The sequence below is a fragment of the Callionymus lyra genome, chromosome 11 (genome assembly GCF_982586985.1).
Source record: "Callionymus lyra chromosome 11, fCalLyr1.hap1.1, whole genome shotgun sequence".
Classification (NCBI taxonomy): domain Eukaryota; kingdom Metazoa; phylum Chordata; class Actinopteri; order Syngnathiformes; family Callionymidae; genus Callionymus; species Callionymus lyra.
The window spans coordinates 4,850,499-4,871,774 of record NC_141828.1 but is presented as its reverse complement, the minus strand read 5'-3'; the positions used below and the strand labels follow the sequence as shown (position 1 = coordinate 4,871,774).

Sequence of the window (21,276 nt, the reverse complement as noted above, 5' to 3'; positions counted from 1 at the left end):
AAACAAATGTGTGTGAGGTATCCTTTGTGTTGTCTCTGGGTCAAGGTGACCCGAAGGTCAGAAAACAAACGTGTGTGAGGTATCCCTTGTGTTGTCTCTGGGTCAAGTTGACCCGAAAGTCTTAAAAAACAAATGTGTTTGAGGTATCCTTTGTGTTGTCTTTGGGTCAAGGTGACCCGAAGGTCAGAAAACAAATGTGTTCGAGGTATCCTTTGTGTTGTCTCTGGGTCAAGTTGACCCGAAGGTCCTAAAACAAATGTGTGTGAGGTATCCCTTGTGTTGTCTCTGGGTCAAGGTGAACGACTCCCACCACCGCATATGTATTTATGGAAGCCAGGGAGGTTGTTGACCTTGAGGCTGAGACAACACAAGGGATACCACAAACACATTTGTTTTTATGGCCTCCAGGTCAAGGTGAAATTAGGGTTAAGACTTGGGTGAGTTATATTAATATGTTGAATGTTGCCTCTTATCAAAATATATTTTTTGGACTGACCTAAGTCACCCAAGTACTGACTCAACCCTGGACATTTTAAACGTATTTCAATTTTTTTTAAGAAAAAAAAAAGTGACTCAAATAGTAAAAAATCTATAATCATCCAAACTTTTTCAGTAAAATCTTACATTTATTTTCACATGACAAACAAATTGCAAAAGTCCAACAACATGTCATCAGAACGAGGTTTCGTGTGGAACAGTTCCCGGTGTGTAGTTCTGGAGCTGACGATAGAATCCAGGGTTGGGGCGGACGGAGGGTCTGGCCAGCTTCACCTGGCTGTAGGCGTCCTGGAAGGTCAGCCCCTCCCTCAACATCAGGTAACCAATCACCACGGAGCACGACCTGGACACGCCGGCGTTACAGTGGACGAGGACGACGCCGCCCTGTTGTCCGAAGACGATTAAATACATTTTTAATCACGTATACTTTGAGTAGAGAAGAAGTCAAAATGTACGCAGCGTACAAACAACATCGTACGACAATGACATCTCTCCGAGTGAACACTCCGAGCTCTGGGTCGTCTCTGAGCTCTTATCAGAGAATCAAAGTTCCGGGGAAGAGACGACTTGACGTGAAACAGAACCACGACATCATCTCCAGACTCATAACTGCGTTAATCACAGATTTATTCTCCTCTGCTGTGCTATCGCTCCGGTCCTCTGATCAACTTCTCTGGTTCTGGAGACAGAATCTTGACCCGGGACGGACGGAGGGAGATGATCCACGATGGGGAAGCTGGACGACGTGATTTTGTTAGAAGGTTCTTGTTTTCTGTGATTTCATCAAGAGTTTGTTTTTATCTGTTCCGGTCAATCTGTGGAGGATCCGCCGCCGGCGCCGATGCTGAAACTTATCTGATCCTTGTGTTTAATAAGCAAGACGTGAGTTTGTTTAAAAGCTTTTTTTAATTCAACTCTTACCCACAGACGTCTCAGGCTCTCTGTTGATTCGTTTTCAATTTCATAGTTATGATATTTTCATTATTAATGACGTTGTTTCTCTTCGTTTGTTCTGAATCTTGTTTCAGTTTTTCAAATTGAAGAACATATTGATTCTTTTTCTTCTGATCAATAATAACATCGCAGCAGAAAATAATTAAAAAGGTTCAGTTCACAGTTAATATGATATTTCTGCAGTAAAAATGAAAATAATTCCTCTTTCTAGATCGTAAAGTATGGATTTCCCATCAGCCTCAGTTATTAGAGCTCCGTGTATAATTCTTGATTTTTATCAAAGTTTCCAAGGTGTTCTGGAGCCGCTCCGGGCCATGTTCGGTCCTTTCACTGTGTTTATGTGGCCGTCACGAGGTCAAAGGTCATGAGGATGTAACTGTTTAACTGTTTATATTATTTATGAATATTGTCTAAATGATTTTAGGGTTTGTTTTAGGACTTTAATTGATTTAGTGAGTAATTATTGCCCCTCAAAAATATATTTTTAACTTACTTAATACTTTTTTTATATTAAAAGTGTATAAAATATAATTACATCATATTTTTTTCATATTTACCTCGATTGTAATTCTTGATTTTATACTTTTTTTTATATATTAAAAAGTGTATAAAATACAATAACATCATATTTTTTCATATTTACCTCGATTGTAATTCTTGATTTTATACTTTTTTTATATATATTAAAAAGTGTATAAAATACAATGACATAATGTTTTTTCATATTAAACTCGATACTATTACATTTTTTTTTATCAATTTTATATTAAAAAGTGTATAAAATACATTAACATCATATTGTTTTCATATTAAGTTCGATGGTATTACTTGATTTTATACATGTTTATATTAAAAAGTGTATAAAATACAATAACATCATATTTTTTTCATTTTTAGTTCGATTGTATTACTTGATTTTATCCTTTTTTATATTAAAAAGTGTATAAAATACAATAACATCATATTTTTTTTATATTTAGTTTGATTGTATTACTTGATTTTATATCATTTTATATTAAAAAGTGTATAAAATACAATAACATCATATTTATTTCATTTTTAGTTCGATTGTATTACTTGATTTTATCCTTTTTTTATATTAAAAAGTGTATAAAATACAATAACATCATATTTTTTTTATATTTAGTTCGATTGTATTACTTGATTTTATCCTTTTTTTATATTAAAAAGTGTATAAAATACAATAACATCATATTTTTTTCATTTTTAGTTCGATTGTATTACTTGATTTTATCCTTTTTTTATATTAAAAAGTGTATAAAATACAATAACATCATATTTTTTTCATTTTTAGTTCGATTGTATTACTTGATTTTATCCTTTTTTTATATTAAAAAGTGTATAAAATACAATAACATCATATTTTCTTTTATATTTAGTTCGATTGTATTACTTGATTTTATATTTTTTTTATATTAAAAAGTGTATAAAATACAATAACATCATATTTTTTTCATTTTTAGTTCGATTGTATTACTTGATTTTATCCTTATTTTATATTAAAAAGTGTATAAAATACAATAACATCATATTTTTTTTATTTTTAGTTCGATTGTATTACTTGATTTTATCCTTATTTTATATTAAAAAGTGTATAAAATACAATAACATCATATTTTTTTTATTTTTAGTTCGATTGTATTACTTGATTTTATCCTTTTTTTAATATTAAAAAGTGTATAAAATACAATAACATAAACATGTTCTCATATTTAGTTCGATTGTATTACTTGATTTTATATTTTTTTATTTTAAAAAGTGTATAAAATACAATAACATAATGTTTTTTTAATATTTGATTTTATAATTATTCTTTAATTTTTGATTGACGGCTCCTAACAACATCCACTGTATTGAAAGTGGCTCGTGAGGTAATTAAATTACACACTGATGCTCCAGATGTTTAAATATATTTATATATAATATATAAGTGTTTTTTTCTCACAGTTTGTGAAATTATAGTTTTAATGTAGTCCTTCAGAGTTGCTATGACAGTAAATATGTTTGGTTTGCATTTATTTAAATACCTGTTCTATAAACATTTGTTCAGACGTATATGATTAATTTGAAACCAGTTATTTCCAGGTCCTTCCTCCTCACCTGCTGCTGCGCCTCCTCGATGAAGACGCTGATCTCTTCCAGACACGAGGTCACGTCCGAGTCCGGCAGGTCCAGGATCTGCAGCGTCTTGTAGACGAAGCGATCGGGGAACAGGTTGGTGACTCCGTAGGCCACGTTGAGGATGTGAGACACCTGAGGACACGTTTGAGGAGAGAGTTATGAAGGTTCCGAACACAGAAGGTCGACCAGCCGCTAAATGATGGTTTCAATCCATCCGTCTGCAGGTGAGATGTAGTTCACCTGAGAGGACAGCGACTGATCCATGTTCTTCTGTCTCTGGTGCTGCTCTCACCGACCAGAGCCGCTGACAAAAGTTCTCTGTGCGTCACGAACAGATGAATGGAACCACTCGGTGCCGCTCGGTGCCGCTCAGCCCGGCAGCCAATGCTACACTTGACATTTACAGTCGACTCATAGTTTAACTGCAGTCGCTCTTGTTGTGCCTTCAATCAGCCTCTGTTGCAGCTTCTGCTCTTCAGGACTGACTGTGTTCAGAGGCTTTTCTGGGTTGGATTTTTCAGAGTGAAACTAAAAGATTACAAATACTAATGTCATTTTCCTTCTTTTGACACAAAATTATAAAAGTTCCCTGTCATTTTTCCTTATGTTTTTAAATTCTTATCTTATGTATTATATCTCAGAATTTTAACCTGGCGTTACAAATGAAAGTCTTAATCCCATTTATGAATTAGAATTAAAGATGGCGGCCTCGGTGATTGATCGGTTTTTTCTAGTGCTTTTTTTGTTTTTTTAAGAGAGGAGCTCATGAATACTAGTGATGTGTTGATGAAGCTTCATGAAACAGTGTCATATTGTTCAGAGGTCAGTAGTTGGCGACATCACTTTAAAAATGATGTTTCATTAGAACAGTTGTTCAAAACTAGAGGAAATAGTGCAGAGATGCCATCTAGTGGACACTGAAGATAATGACACTGTTTCATGAAGCTTCATCAACACATCACTACCATCTAGTGGACTCTGAAGATAATGACACTGTTTCATGAAGCTTCATCAACACATCACTACCATCTAGTGGACTCTGAAGATAATGACACTGTTTCATGAAGCTTCATCAACACATCACTACCATCTAGTGGACTCTGAAGATAATGACACTGTTTCATGAAGCTTCATCAACACATCACTACCATCTAGTGGACTCTGAAGATAATGACACTGTTTCATGAAGCTTCATCAACACATCACTACCATCTAGTGGACTCTGAAGATAATGACACTGTTTCATGAAGCTTCATCAACACATCACTACCATCTAGTGGACTCTGAAGATAATGACACTGTTTCATGAAGCTTCATCAACACATCACTACCATCTAGTGGACTCTGAAGATAATGACACTGTTTCATGAAGCTTCATCAACACATCACTACCATCTAGTGGACTCTGAAGATAATGACACTGTTTCATGAAGCTTCATCAACACATCACTACCATCTAGTGGACTCTGAAGATAATGACACTGTTTCATGAAGCTTCATCAACACATCACTACCATCTAGTGGACTCTGAAGATAATGAAAGTGTTTCATGAAGCTTCATCAACACATCACTACCATCTAGTGGACTCTGAAGATAATGACACCGTTTCATGAAGCTTCATCAGACCAGCACTAATGAATCTCTACAACTACTGGGGGTTCATTTCCACCATTCCTCAAAACTGGTTCTACTCGTCTGACATCCGGATCTTGAATAATATTCATTTTCAAATAATTATATATAATCATTTTTATGCCACCTTAATGTAATTAATCTTATTTTATGTTAGTTTATTCATCTAATTCGATATCATTTATATTTAATGTATGATGTTTAGTCTGTACTCTCATCACCAAAAAAAAAAGTCTAAAAACAACACTGGATATTAAAGTTCTACGTCATTTGGTGCTCCGCCCTCTAACGGCTTTGTGACTGGTGAGAGGGCTTCGCACCAATTCGTAGAACATAAAGTTATGAAACATAACTCAGGGGTTTTCTGATTTTAATCGAAGGCCCACGGGCCAAATCTAGCCTGCAAATTTGTCATGGCACACCAGATGTTTTGCTCAGAATAAAATATAAATTAAAATTAAAAAAATTCATTTTCAAGAACTTTAAAGATGTTGTTTAACGTTATGATATTATACAGAGACTTCAAATAACAATATAACGAACAAGAAGATGTTTAAGATAAATCTAAATCTAGAGAAAATAAGAACATCATCAGAGGTAAACATACATTTTGTAACTAGTGACATTGATAAAAATAGTTTGAGTACGACATCAATGGTGTAGATATAATTGTTTAATCTTTTTACTTTTTTCTTGACCTTAGACATGCTTATATTTTGCAAGAACTTTTTCTGTCAGAAGGTTTTTTCACATTTCTAATCATAGCCTCGCATGAATTAATGAACACTTGAATAAAATCTGATAAACTGTCATCAGTTCAAACACATTAAAGGGAATAATTAACCCGTCAATGTTAAAAATGCTATAAAAAAAACCCAAAAAGATTCATTGTTTTTCGATCATTATTATTATTATCGTTTCTCTTTGATCTCACTTTGGATGATCTGACACCTCCAACTTAAATCTCTCATCTGAGCGTCTTTGTTTACTTTCTTTGCTGGAGAAAAACAACAGGCAGCGCAAATCTGGCAGATTAAAAAGACGACAAAGGGGTTTGATTGTAGAAATCAAAAGATTACTCCAGACTTAGGTGAGAAAAATCTGCAGATATCATGTTGTGGACAAATCACCAACTCAAGAGTTTTCACTTCCTGTCGAAAATATCTGCTCATTGAATATTCCCGTTCATGTTTTCAAGCTATTATATTTTAAAGAACAAAATAAGAAACACAACATTTTACAAGATATGGACCAGATTAGAAACGATTTCATTTAAGGAGATAAGTTGTTTTATTTTCCATATTTTCCCTGTTTAAATGTACTTATTTATTTTCTTTTTTCAACACTTGAAATATATGTTGAAAAGTAACTAGTTGTGCTCGCTGGGGTGTTTTCATTTTATTTCATTTATTTTTTTCCTGTTCCTGTATTTTTTATTTTTATTTTTTTATTTTCAAATCTGTATTTTGTACTTGATAATGTACTATTTAGTACAGAAACTGTGAAAAAACAACAACAAGAAGACCACAAACGTGGATACATTGCATTGTGGGTAAAACCTCAACTGTACATTTTTACACTATAAATCAGTGAATAAATAAATAATGATGAGTAATAATGAGAAAATTAGAGATCAAAAAGGCTTTTTCAAAAGGCAAATTATAGCTAATTTCATATTAAATTATGAATATACTGTATGTTGTATATATATATATATATATATATATACTGTATATATATATATATCTAACCAATAAAACAACTTCGATTATTTAGAAATTTTGTTGTCGACCTTGACTTGTGATTACAAAGAACAAGACCATGACTGCAGCAGGGAAGACACTTTATATGTAGAGTTGTATACATTTTTCCTTTAGTTTACAGAGTGGCTAGTTGGTATAACTTGCAAAGCAATTTTCAAGAAGGATATTTCAAGAAAAGCTGGACGTTGTTAAGAAAGTTCTGCTAACTCCCGAGACAAGCCTTTCACAAGCTTCAAAGGATTTAGTTATTTCCTCCATGAACTGCGTGAGTAAATGCATTCATTTTACAATTTAGTGTGTATGGAGCACTACATTTCACATACTAAGAATTGAGACGCACTTATGCACTATTAATACTAAGTTTAAGTACGCAAGTATGCAAGTTTAACAGAGCACTACCCCCTCTGTTGGTCAATCACTGTCACCACTAATACAAACATACTAATAAATGATTTTTCTTTGGGACCTAAAATCAAGAAGGGCAGACGCTTCACTTTCCTATAGGAACTATTGTTCACTATTAAAAGCAGTCCAGGTAAGTGAGGTGTTGAGGCGCCTCCTACGCTGCTGTAGATGAAGGAGTCGAATGTAAATGTGTTCAATTAATTCACTTTAACACTGAGATCTTTATTAAAATGTCACAAGATGATTCACAATGTTTTGGAAAACCAGGGGATTTTGTACTTTAATAGAGAACGTTGTTGTGCTGTGTGTGCACATGTGTGTATACACGCGTGTGTGTGTGTGTGTGTGTGTGTGTGTGTGTGTGTGTGTGTGTGTGTGTGTGTGTCTGATCGATGGCTCTGATTATCCGGCAGCGTGTCCTCAGGTGCGTCCTCAAATGAAATTATCTCGTACAGTCAGTCACTTAGCGGACAGAAATGATGATGGATGAAGTCATTTGCGAAGCGGCTAAACAAGCGTCTGCTTCGCACGCAGCTGATGGAATTTTCCTCCAGTTTTAAAAGTCAGCGCCGCCGCCGTGACAAATGCAGACGCCGCTGGAAGCAGTTGCGGCGTCGAGGCCGCGGACGGAGATGAATGCGAGCCGAGACTCACGACCAGGAGTCGCACGAGTTGATTTCATTCACGGCCTGAGAGATGGATGTGCGAGGAGACGACGAGCTGCTCGGCTCATAGTTCAACTTTGATCTGTATCGTTTATCTGAAGGGACGTTTATCTTTCTCACTTTTCTGTACTTTCAGCAGTTTCTCACTTTTTACACGAGACTTTAAAGAACATCAAGGACCAGTTCATCATGAATTAAACCCAACAACTAATCACCTTCACACTGTTGTGAACCTACATCTGTTAAATGGTAAGACTTTGATACGTTACAATCCTCTCAGTGAAGGTGTTAAAGGGGAGGGAAAGGGGGCACCGAGGGGGCAAAAGGCCCCCTATTAAAATGAAAAGTCCAATCTTGATTAAGTTGAAACAATATGTTTGACATACTTGGTAGATTTCCTAACTTTCATCTTCTTTTGCAAATTTAAAAAGAGCTAAAGAAGTACATTCCAATAGTTCTTGGTTAAATTAAATTTATAGCATATTATAATAAATATTTAATAAGAATGATATATATATTGCATTTGGCAATTGAAAGGCCAATAATTCGCCAGAACTTACTCTCTTCCGTCTCGCCCATTTATTTTTTATATCGAGGAAACGTCGGATATTTCACCTAGTAAGATATAAATACTGTATATATCGTGTATATATATATATATATATCAGACACTCAGGCTTCCTCTCACAGTCGAACTTCCTCACCAACCGTTCAGGTTCTGATCCGAACGACTTTTACGAAGTTCGATACAGGCTTTTGGAAAAAAACAAAGGTTACTTTTCAATGTGTTGCTATTGCTAACAAAAACATGTTAATCTGTCTGTCTGTCTGTCTGTCTGTCTGTCTGTCTGTCTGTCTATCTATCTATCTATCTATCTATCTATCTATCTATCTATCTATCTATATAGATATAAATATATATCTATATATATATTTAGATACTGTATATAGATATAAATATATATCTATATAGAGTATAGATTGGAATCCAGTAGGATCTGGAATCCTCCTAGGACAGATTGGAATTCCAATATCCAGATCCCAGTTCAGTAGTAGGATTCCAGGTAGAGATTGGAATTCCAATTTATACCAGTAGGATTCCAGATCCTACTGGATTCCAATCTGTACTAGGAATCCTACTACTGAACTGGGATCTGGATATTGGAATTCCAATCTGTACTAGGACAAATGGGAATTCTACCAATGTTTTGGAAAATAGACTGAATAATTTCATTCCAATCTGTACTGTGACATATGTCTATATATACACGTTTATATATATATATATATATATATATATATATATATATATATATATATATATAACATGTTCCCCTCGACATTCTCCCAATGGTAGGTCTTAATATAGAGATAAACTTTATTGAATAGAGAGCGCAGAAAAAAGGACCAATTGTTTATAATAAACTATTAATTGTTGGCCTACAGGAACAATATTACTATAATCATCAGTGTATAACTTTTGTAGTTAATTTTTCCCTTGATCTATGAATAATATATTTTGAGATTTCCATCAATTTACAGCCTTATATTCAACATTTGCATGATCAATTCTGTGTTTTGGTTTTCGACCATTTTTACCTCATTTTCATTGTGGTGCATCACTAATATACAGTAAATATACAGTATATTCATGTTAGGCACACATTGACACTTCTGTACACTTATCTCTTCCCACTTAATTTCCCGACGCAGATCTATATAAGGGATCAATAAAGTCTGTTTCTAATCAAAAGGTACATTTGGTTTTTAAATCCCAAATTTGAACGTCTCGCTCAGTTTTATTTACCAAAACAATCTCTCTAGTTTGTGGATTCTTGACACAATAGATTTCAAATGAAACTGTTTGTTTGTTTTTTAGCAACTTAACATTTATTTAAAAAGCAGATCTGGTTCATCAATATTTTCCATTTACAGATGAAAACCTGGCTTTTTTAACCTTGAAATGCAAATAAATCATCCATGGTTGCATTTCAACGTATGATGAAAGTCACAGTGTGTGTGTCAGTGTCACAGTAATATACTTGAGTGTCCTAGAAAATCAGTTTTGTATTTTTTATCTGGAGCCTCTTGTTCAAAGAAGTTCGTGGATTTTCTACTAAAAACACTCCGTACACTCAAATTGAGAAAAATGGTGCACGTATAAAAATATTCAGAAGTATAAATCTGGGCGTTCACACAAATACAAGCACTTTTCCTTTGTACATTCGAATCATTGTGGAATTAATCGCAGACTTGTTCGTCCCTTTCGACGCCCTAATTTACATATTTAAATCATATTTAAATGACCCAGAGTCTGTGATTTTTCTCTCCGTGTTCAGAAAAAAAACACACGCCACCTTCAAACTTTGACGTGAAAAAGTATTACCAAGAGTTTTTTTTATGCGTATAACCTCTTCATCCATGAGGCCCCTGGTTCCCAAATGTTTACTTTCGGTTATTTTCCTTTCATTAGAAATAGTTGATTTGTGATCCAGCAACATTTAATCATTTCCATTAGATTTTAGGATTGTGCGCATTGGCAAGTACCATGTTGACATCAAACTGTGAACATTGTCAACTAAGTTCGACCTCCGACCGTATGTTCTAGATCCAGGTTTTATAAATGTTTCCTTCTGCAGAAAGTTCTGCCCGACTCAAGGGTTGAAGTTTGGTCTCAAGACCCGGGACGTGAACGGTTTAGGAATCCCCGGCTCGATGCATCATCCCGTATCGCCGAGCCAGCGATATGTCAGGGGCCCTCGGTGACTGCGCTGAGCTGAAGTGACGCTGCAGGAGCCATGAATCTGCGCTCTAATCTCATGTCAGCGGCGGCGCTCGCACAACAAGACTATTGATCCTGCAGACTGACCTTATATTTCTGCAGGGCCTCCACGTCGTGGGCTGCATCCTGAGAGGCTGCGGAGACAGAGACGCATCGATGAGAGACGTCCGAGGACACCGGGCTCGTCTTAAGACTCACGGCGGTTATGATCCACAATGTGACCTGAATATATACTTTTATTCCTCATTTTTGTGGTGAAAATTGGTTTTAACGTATCATTACAGAGCATCTGTTATATGCTATTGTAATGAAATCTCGGCTACATTTAAATTACATTTAAAATATCTCTATGGAAGTAGATCAGTTATATCAGAATATTACAAATTTTGAAACTTGTATTTTTATTCAAATTAGCATCAATTAATAATGCAATAATTTCTCTATTGAAATGTTAACATTTTTTTTTTCTTTTTTCAATAGAATTTCAAAAAAATCGAATATTTTCTAAAATATATTTTCTTTTTTTTTTTAATCACATGGAGTTAAATTTTCTAGTTCCAATAATTCATAAATTTCACATTTTTTAAATTAATTTTATATTCAACAGAAACGGTGGGTCTCATAGAGGCAACATATAAAACAATTCAAAGTTGCATCCTCTCGTCCTCAGTCCTCGACAGGATTTTGCAGAATTTCGTTGTTCCTTGAGCTTTTTTTTACCATTACACATTTTTTAAATAATTAAATAAAAAAAATAATTTGTTGATGTTGTTTGGAATAATAGAATTTAATTTTTTAGATAAAGGTTCTAAATCAAATATTTTTATTCTAATAAAAACGAAACTGACACATATGTGAACCAGGCAAACTTAATTTGAATACTTTGTCATATAGCGTAGATAAAAGACCAGATGCTATAATAATGTTTTCTAAAAAAAACACTAAGATGAAAGAAAAAAAGATGAAAAGAAGAATATTATAGTCTTCATCTGACTGGTTATATTAAAATACTTGTGTTTTAAATAAATATGGAATTAACAACATCAGTATTCAAGACAAACATATGAAAGAGCTTTTTTAAAGCCGCTTTAATTGTGCTAAACTGAAATGTTACCGTTATAAACGCTCGGCAGATAAACCGGAAGGAATGAAAGGATCGCGTTAATATCACGAAAACAAATAATCTGGAGAAACGTCTGACGCGACACAGATAAGAAGCGAACAGTGAGTGTGATGTGGTTTCTGTGGCAGAAAGAGCCGACGCTGCAGGACATCAGGAAGCCAATCACTTTGTCGGGAAACATTTGAAGAGAAAAAAGATTGAACCTCTGTGTGTGTGTGTGTGTGTGTGTGTGTGTGTGTGTGTGTGTGTGTGTGTGTGTATGTGTGTGTGTGTATGTGCGAGTGTGTGTGTGTGTATGTGCGAGTGTGTGTGTGTGTGTGTGTGTGTGTGTATGTGCGAGTGTGTGTGTCAGCAGCAGAGAAACGTCTCTGCCGAGATAAACGAGAATCAAATGATGTGGTCGGCGACACCAGACTGAACCCTGACAGAGATAAACTCTATATCTGGAGAGAAGACATGTTTTATTCTGGGGAAAAAATGTTTTTTAATGCAATCAAAGAAATGATTATGGAGAATGTTCAATAGTAAAAGTGTTTAAAATGCAACATATGTCACTTAAATTGTTTAAATTTAACATTTCAAATGTCGATACTATAACTAAATTGTTTCATTTAAATGTTTTTTTTAAGAATTACATTATTTATTGAATCATTTCATAATTTATATATTAAAGATGGTTGACATTTTTATTAATATTAATTTAATTTATTTTAATGATTTTTTTACACATTGAAATTGTACTTTGAACAAATAAAAATCATTTTTTTATTCAAAGCCTTTAAATAAATATTAATAATACATTAAAAAAAGGCTATGGATATAAAAATATAGAAAGATGGAATAAATAAAATTCCTTTATATTCACAATATATTTATAATATTCATTATTATTCACAGAAAAAAAGAAAACCAACCTTTAAATATACAAATTATTAATTTGAATCGTTGAAAATAATAATTACAATGCTTAGACTAAAACAACAATTAAAAATAAAATTAATTCAATTAAAATATTCCATATTCTAATGGCACTGATATACTTCCATAGTAACAAAAAATGTTTAATGAGCTAAAATCCCAAAATATGCTCTTTAATAATAATGATAATAATAATAATAATAATAATAATAATAATAATAATAATAATAATAATAATGATAATAATGATAATAATAATAATAATAATAATAATAATAATAATAATAATAATGATAATGATAATAATAATAATAATAATAATAATAATAATAATAATAATAATAATAATAATAATGGTTGTACAAGGTCAGATCTATTAATAATGCCTCCCTGCACTCTGAGAAATTGATGCTTAACAAACTATTGAACGAGAACAATGTCATCAATGTTTTCCAGCAGGTGCAGATCATTGATCCTGCAGACGAACGCTTCACCTTCTTGACCTCTTGAGGTCAGAGCGTCAGCAGCACCTCTGGTGTGATGTCAAGGTCACGACTGCAGGAGTCGTGCTCAGTCGAAGGACAACAACATCTCAGTGACATTTAATCACTGAGGGTTGGATTATTAATCGCTTGGACTGATCAATAACACATGGAGGGAGAACAGCGTTCGATGGACGGAGACAAAGTTGACAGAATATTGGGTTAGTGAGGTCAGTCTGTCAAACTGAGCCTGAGAGACCTGGGTGTTGTATTTGACAAAGACGTGTCTCTAGTTCAACACTGAAGAAAACTGACCACAAACTGTTTCAACTGAGAAAAATCTCAGGAAAATGTTGTCACAGCATGATCTTGATCTTATATTATTATATGTGTTTGTGTCGTTTACACTATTGTCTCGCCTGCAGTTCATACTAAACTCTGCAGCCAGAATTCTGAGCCGCTCTAGTAGAAGAACTCACATTTCTCCTTCAAACTCTTCACTGGCTGCCAGTTTCTTTCAGGATCATTTTAAAATTCTGGTTCTTACTTTCAGATCTATTCATGGTCAGACCTTCCATCAGTGATCTGATCCAGACTTACACCCCAGCTCGGGCTCTGAGGTCTGTGGATCAGAATCTACTGATGGTTCCTGAACTTCCGGACCAGAGGAGAGAAATCCTTCCAGACTCTTAAGCTTTGGAACCATCTCTGTGTTTGATGATCTACTGACTCCTTCAAGAAACATCTGTGTTTGATGATCTACTGACTCCTTCAAGAAACATGTGTGTTTGATGATCTACTGACTCCTTCAAGAAACATGTGTGTTTGATGATCTACTGACTCCTTCAAGAAACATCTGTGTTTGATGATCTACTGACTCCTTCAAGAAACATCTGTGTTTGATGATCTACTGACTCCTTCAAGAAACATCTGTGTTTGATGATCTACTGACGCCTTCAAGAAACATGTGTGTTTGATGATCTACTGACTCCTTCAAGAAACATCTGTGTTTGATGATCTACTGACTCCTTCAAGAAACATCTGTGTTTGATGATCTACTGACTCCTTCAAGAAACATCTGTGTTTGATGATCTACTGACTCCTTCAAGAAACATCTGTGTTTGATGATCTACTGACTCCTTCAAGAAACATCTGTGTTTGATGATCTACTGACTCCTTCAAGAAACATCTGTGTTTGATGATCTACTGACTCCTTCAAGAAACATCTGTGTTTGATGATCTACTGACTCCTTCAAGAAACATCTGTGTTTGATGATCTACTGACTCCTTCAAGAAACATCTGTGTTTGATGATCTACTTACTCCTTCAAGAAACATCTGTGTTTGATGATCTACTGACTCCTTCAAGAAACATCTGTGTTTGATGATCTACTGACTCCTTCAAGAAACATCTGTGTTTGATGATCTACTGACTCCTTCAAGAAACATCTGTGTTTGATGATCTACTGACATCAAGAAACATCTCAAGACACTTCTATTCATGCAGGCTTTTCCTTGATTCTCTGAGACTCCTGTGTTTGTCTCTATGTTATCTTGATCTTTTAAGTATATATTTTATTGAATATTGTTTTGATTGTTTAAGCGCTTTGTGACCCTGGTCTAGAAAAGCACTTTACAAATCGTACTTACTTACTTACTGACTAGATAAGCTAAATGCTCGAAGCCATCCAACACTCTTCCTGGCAAACAACTGTGCTTCAACCTGGTTCAACAACAATATTTTCTCTGTGATGTTGCTCATGTTTTTAATTATTTCATTAAATGTCATTTAACTTAATGTGCTTTGGAATGTGGTTTGACCTCTGATCTTTTGTAGAAACCCTAACGTTTTGACCTGGCATTTCAATAGCTTGCATGGTTTAGCAACAAAGAGACTGTATTGGTGCTGGTTCTGTTGGACCTGCACAGGTGTCGGAGTGGAAAAGAGCAGCATGTGCCTTCAATTTGAAAAGGTGAAGAGGGGGATCAAAACAAATACCATTTTTAAAGTAAGTAAGTAAGTAATTTTTATTTATATAGCGCTTTTCCAGACCAGGGTCACAAAGCGCTTAAACAATCAAAACAATATTCAATAAAGTATATACTTTAAAGGTCAAGACAACACTGAGAACAACACAGGAGTCTCAGAGAATCAGGGAAAAGCCTGCAAGAACAAAAATGTGTGAGGAGCATCATTAGGGCTTTTCCTTGATTTTCTGGAACTCCTGTTATGTTATCAGTTTAATCTTGATCTTTAAAGTATATACTTTGTTTAAGCGCTTTGTGACCCTGATCTGGAAAAGCGCTCTACAAATATAAATGACTTACTGGTACTTATGTACTTACATACCATTATGTAAAAAAAAAGTGTGCATATTTTGCGTGTGAATTGAATCAGAAAACTGTTATTGCTGGTGTTTTAAACACAGAACTGGAGATTGTTGTCATTACACACAAGAAACAATAACTAACACACAAAATGATCGATGGGGAAATGGAACCAACCACCAGGCCGCCATCTGCGGCGCCATCTTGAATTCCTCTGTTGTGTTTCGTTCCGACGGGTGAGTGTAAGCGGCTTGTGGAGGGTTGTTAGGAGAAGAAACCACAGGAAGGTGCGTCTCAAGTTTGAACCTCCGTCATTAGTATTAACTGAGACAAGCTCCCGAGAATCAATAGTTCAAACTTGTGATCTGAGGTCGTTGATTTATCATCGTCACTCATGGAATCATACGTTTGTATCATAATAAGTGGACGTGTGTTGTACTGCGAGGGAGCTTTAACTTGTCGCCTCCATTAAAAGTCACTTTTCTCCAAAAGAAATTGAAGAAAATTAGAAAATTAAATAAGAAAAGGGAATGAGGGGAGTCAATAAAATAGAATAAAAATAAATCATAGTAATAATCATAACAATAAAAGAGGAAACGAGGCGAGAACAAAAATAAATAATAAATAACTTTCAAATATACAAGAGAAAGAGAGAAATAAATGAATGAAACAATAGTTTAATTAAATAATTCAAACACAATCAATATGAAATGAAAACAAAAAAATCAAAAAAAATATATACTTATTAAAATATTAAAATTTAAATTAAAGAATTAAATAAAATCTCTTTCAAAGAGAATCTGTGCAACTCAGTTTACGTTTGTCTCACACCTGAAGTACAGCTGAGCACCTGTTAGCATCAACATTTGACCGTGACTTGTAATGTAACAATGATTTAACGTTATTTTAATATGAAACATAAACTGTTTATCAAGTAATAATTTGAAACACCTGCTAAATCTAGACCATTGATCACCATTTTCATCTTCACACCGTATGAAAAAGAAGAAACCGTCAGGCGTGACTCACCGAGCAACAGAAACGGTCTGACGACGCCGACCTGGAGGTCCAGACTTGTATCCTCCACAAACCCACATCCAGTCCCCTCGTCTAGAACGTGAACACTCACTGCTTCTTCTCTGTCACGTCTGCTCTCCAGGAGCTTCCTGCCCGTCACTGTGGTCACAACTGTGCTCTGTTTCTTCAGGCGCCCTTTGGCGAAGCCTTCGATTTCCTGGGAGAGCGAGTGCATGACTGGATCTACAGAGAGTACAGTTGGAGAAGTTCTTAAAACAGATGGAGAGATGATTGACTGCAAATCTACGACGTTATTTGTATCTAAATCTTGACATACAATAAAGGATATTTTTTTATGCTGCAAGGATTTAAACGCACATGTTCAGTACCTAGAAAAGTAAAACCAAGATTTGTTTGTACATTTGTAGTAATTGGTGAAAAGCAAACACAGTAGAAAACACTGCTAGAGTCAGAAAAAACCTGCTTCACAACTCAGTGAAGGTGGAAGTTAAATGTTATTATAGCTATACAATAATAATAATAATAATAATAACAATAATAATAATAATAATAATAATAATAGCTCTATAATTATATATTTCTTACTTACTTACTATATGCGTCTTATCTGAACTATTGTTATACTGACTCCTTCAAGAAACATCTTAAGATCCATTTATATATTCCTATTTTTTCTTATTTTAAAGGGGGCTGCTGTGTTTGTCACTGTGATGTCTTGGCCTGTTAAAGTATATATTTTAACTGTGTATTGTTTTGATTGTTTAAGTGCTTTGTGACCCTGGTCTGAGAAAAGCGTTTACAAATATAAATCACTTTACTGACTTACTTATAAATGCAGTTAAAAGTTGTCTTGTTAAAGCCTTTTTAGATCAACTTTTTCTTTACTTTAATGAAATATCATTTCTTCCGACTAAAGTATTCAAGGTTATTCACATTATTTAATATAGTTGTGTAAAAATACTTGAATAAAAAGAAGACAAAAAAATGCAGTTCATTGTAGACATTTCATCCACTGGAACCAACGTTTCCACTGAGATAAATCGTCAGGTCGAAGACGAAGAATAAAATATGAATTATTAATAAAACAGGTTTGTTTGTTTTTTAGCTTCAGAAACATTCAACCCAATTCTAGAAATGTCATCAAACCTCGCTTCATACATTCATGAACTTCACTGACCTTTCGGTGTTTAATTCACAGGTCGAGATCCAAGAACGCTACGTTATGTTTATAATAGTCGTTTAAGCTCATATTTCTCATTGTTTACATGATCGTTGAGCTTCAGCCTGTCAACGAAAACGATGAAGTTAAAACCGGAAGCTACGTCACCTCCATGATGCGTTCACGTACATGGTGTAAGATCAGAGAATGTTTTTGAGAGGCGTTCACATCGCCTGTAAAAAGGCACATGGGGTCAGACAAATATGCTAGAAAATAATGAATTATTATTAATGTTCCTATGTTTTGATCGCTAGGTTGTGCGTTGTGGTTCTCGAAAGAAAACGGGGGCTACTCTGACTTTATTTATGCGGCCCTCGTGAAGTTGAAGATCATGTGTAAATGTTTCTGATTTTGATAAATAATTATTTAACAAATGTCTTTCTTTGAGGGTTTTCCACCTTTATTTTATTTGTTTTGGGGGTGATTATTATTAAATAGCAGTGTTTGAAACCATAATTCTGAATGAAATGTAATTAAATAAAATACCTCATTATTTAATAACAACTTTATCTTATAATGCTTTGTTTGATGCTGCCTTTTTGTTGTTGTTACCAAACAAATTAGACATAAAATGGCTTCTTCTTTAAATAACATGAATGAAAAACTACTTAACATTCAATCAAATACGATTTCATTTTCATCGCATCATATTGAAGCTTCTTTAATTTGTCTCTATTTATTTTGGCTTAATGGTCAATAATGTGGGAATGTAATATATCACCCCTGATATAGTAGCAAATATTTATAATTTTTTAAAGAAAGTAAATGTTGAATAACGTCTCTCGATTTGAAACCAAATTCATGTTTGTGTCAAAGTACAGATTGGAATCCAGTAGGATCTGGAATCCTACTAGAACAGATTAAAATATCTGTACTAGTAGGATGTGGAATCCTACTAGTAGAGATAGAGATAGTGGGATTCCAGATCCTACTAGTACAGATTGGAATTACTACTACTGAATGAGATCTGAATATTGGAATTCCAATCTGTACTAGGAGAATTCCAGATCCTACTAGTGAATTCCAATCTCTACCAGTACAGATTGGAATCCTACTACTGTATTGGGATCTGAATATTGGAATTCCAATCTGTCCTAGGACAAATGGGAATTCTACCAGGACAATCTCCAATTATAATAGGAGAAATTCGGTTTACAAGTCAAACCCTAACCCATGTCAATTATAAGATCCCAGTTCAGTAGCAGGATTCCAATCTGTACTAGATGCTGGCATGGCATTTGTACACTTTTGTTGTTGTTACCAAACAAATGATATATAAAATGGCTTCTTCTTTTAAAAGAACATGAGTGAAAAACTACATAATATGCGATCAAAACATGCCAAGATTCCAATCTACTAGAACAGATTGGAATTCCAGTAGTACAGATTGTATTTGTGAAATTACAATCTGTACTCTTAGGATTGCAGATCCTACTGGATTCCAACCTGTACTCGTAAGATTCCAGATCCTACTGGATCTATACTAGTACAGATTGGAATTCCAGATAATAGATAATAGATAAACAGATAATAGTACAGAATGGAATTACTACTACTGAACTGGAATCCGAATATTGGAATTCCAATCTGTACTAGGAGGATTCCAGAGTCTACAAGTGAATTCCAATCTCTACTAGTACAGACTGGAATCCTACTACTGTATTGGGACCTGAATATTGGAATTCCAATCTGTATTAGTACAAATGGGAATTCTACCAGGACAATCTCCAATAATAATAGGAGCAATCCGGATTACAAATCAATATAAATATATATATATAAAATAAATAAAATATATAAAATGGCTTCTTCTTTTAAAAAAAATGAATGAAAAACTACATAACATGCAATCAAAACATGCCAAGATTCCAATCTCTACTAGGATTGGAATTCCAATAGTACAGATTGGATTTGTGAAAATACAATCTGTACTCTAGGATTCCAGATCCTACTGGATTCCAATCTGTACTCGTAGGATTCCAGATCCTACTGGATTCCAATCTGTACTCGTAGGATTCCATATTCTACTGGATTCCAATCTGTACTCTAGGATTCCAGATCCTACTGGATTCCAATCTGTACTCATAGGATTCCATATTCTACTGGATTCCAATCTGTACTCGTAGGATTCCAGATCCTACTGGATTCCAATCTGTACTCGTAGGATTCCATATTCTACTGGATTCCAATCTGTACTCGTAGGATTCCAGATCCTACTGGATTCCAATCTGTACTCATAGGATTCCAGATCCTACTGGATTCCAATCTGTACTCATAGGATTCCAGATCCTACTGGATTCCAATCTGTACTTTTAGGATTCCAGATCCTACTGGATTCCAATCTGTACTCGTACGATTCCAGATCTAACTGGATTCCAATCTGTACTCGTAGGATTCCAGATCTTACTGGATTCCAATCTGTACTCGTAGGATTCCAGATCCTACTGGATTCCAATCTGTACTCGTAGGATTCCAGATCCTACTGGATTCCAATCTGTACTCGTAGGATTCCAGATCCTACTGGATTCCAATCTGTACTCGTAGGATTCCAGATCCTACTGGATTCCAATCTGTACTCTAGGATTCCAGATCCTACTGGATTCCAATCTGTACTTTTAGGATTCCAGATCCTACTGGATTCCAATCTGTACTCGTAGGATTCCATATTCTACTGGATTCCAATCTGTACTCTAGGATTCCAGATCCTACTGGATTCCAATCTGTACTCGTAGGATTCCAGATCCTACTGGATTCCAATCTGTACTCGTAGGATTCCATATTCTACTGGATTCCAATCTGTACTCGTAGGATTCCAGATCCTACTGGATTCCAATCTGTACTCGTAGGATTCCATATTCTACTGGATTCCAATCTGTACTCTAGGATTCCAGATCCTACTGGATTCCAATCTGTACTTTTAGGATTCCAGATCCTACTGGATTCCAATCTGTACTCGTAGGATTCCATATTCTACTGGATTCCAATCTGTACTCGTAGGATTCCAGGTTCTACTGGATTCCAATCTGTACTCGTAGGATTCCAGATCTTACTGGATTCCAATCTGTACTCGTAGGATTCCAGATCATACTGGATTCCAATCTGTACTTTTAGGATTCCAGATCCTACTGGATTCCAATCTGTACTCGTAGGATTCCAGATCCTACTGGATTCCAATCTGTACATTTAGGATTCCAATCTACACTGTGACATTTACACCAAACAACCCGACAGTGTGACAAACGTGTCAATGGTGATGTCCGAGGTTCCTTGAACGCCTCACCCGCTCGTGAAACCAGGACACTCCTCGCTGCCGTGACCGAGAAAGCA

General features: G+C 34.8%; 1 protein-coding gene across 1 annotated transcript; it reads right to left on the bottom strand.

Moving 5' to 3' along the window:
- Positions 1-495: 495 nt before the first annotated feature.
- LOC148068996 (dual specificity protein phosphatase 19-like) lies at positions 496-18,040 on the bottom strand. The gene is made up of 5 exons (XM_087801958.1): positions 17,908-18,040; positions 16,722-16,952; positions 10,930-10,976; positions 3,574-3,726; positions 496-882 (listed from the first exon to the last, which is right to left on the bottom strand). Exons 2-5 carry the CDS (start codon positions 16,942-16,944, stop codon positions 673-675), a joined length of 633 nt encoding a protein of 210 aa, XP_087658084.1. The 5' UTR covers positions 16,945-16,952; positions 17,908-18,040; the 3' UTR covers positions 496-672.
- Between the last annotated feature and the right edge of the window lie 3,236 nt (positions 18,041-21,276).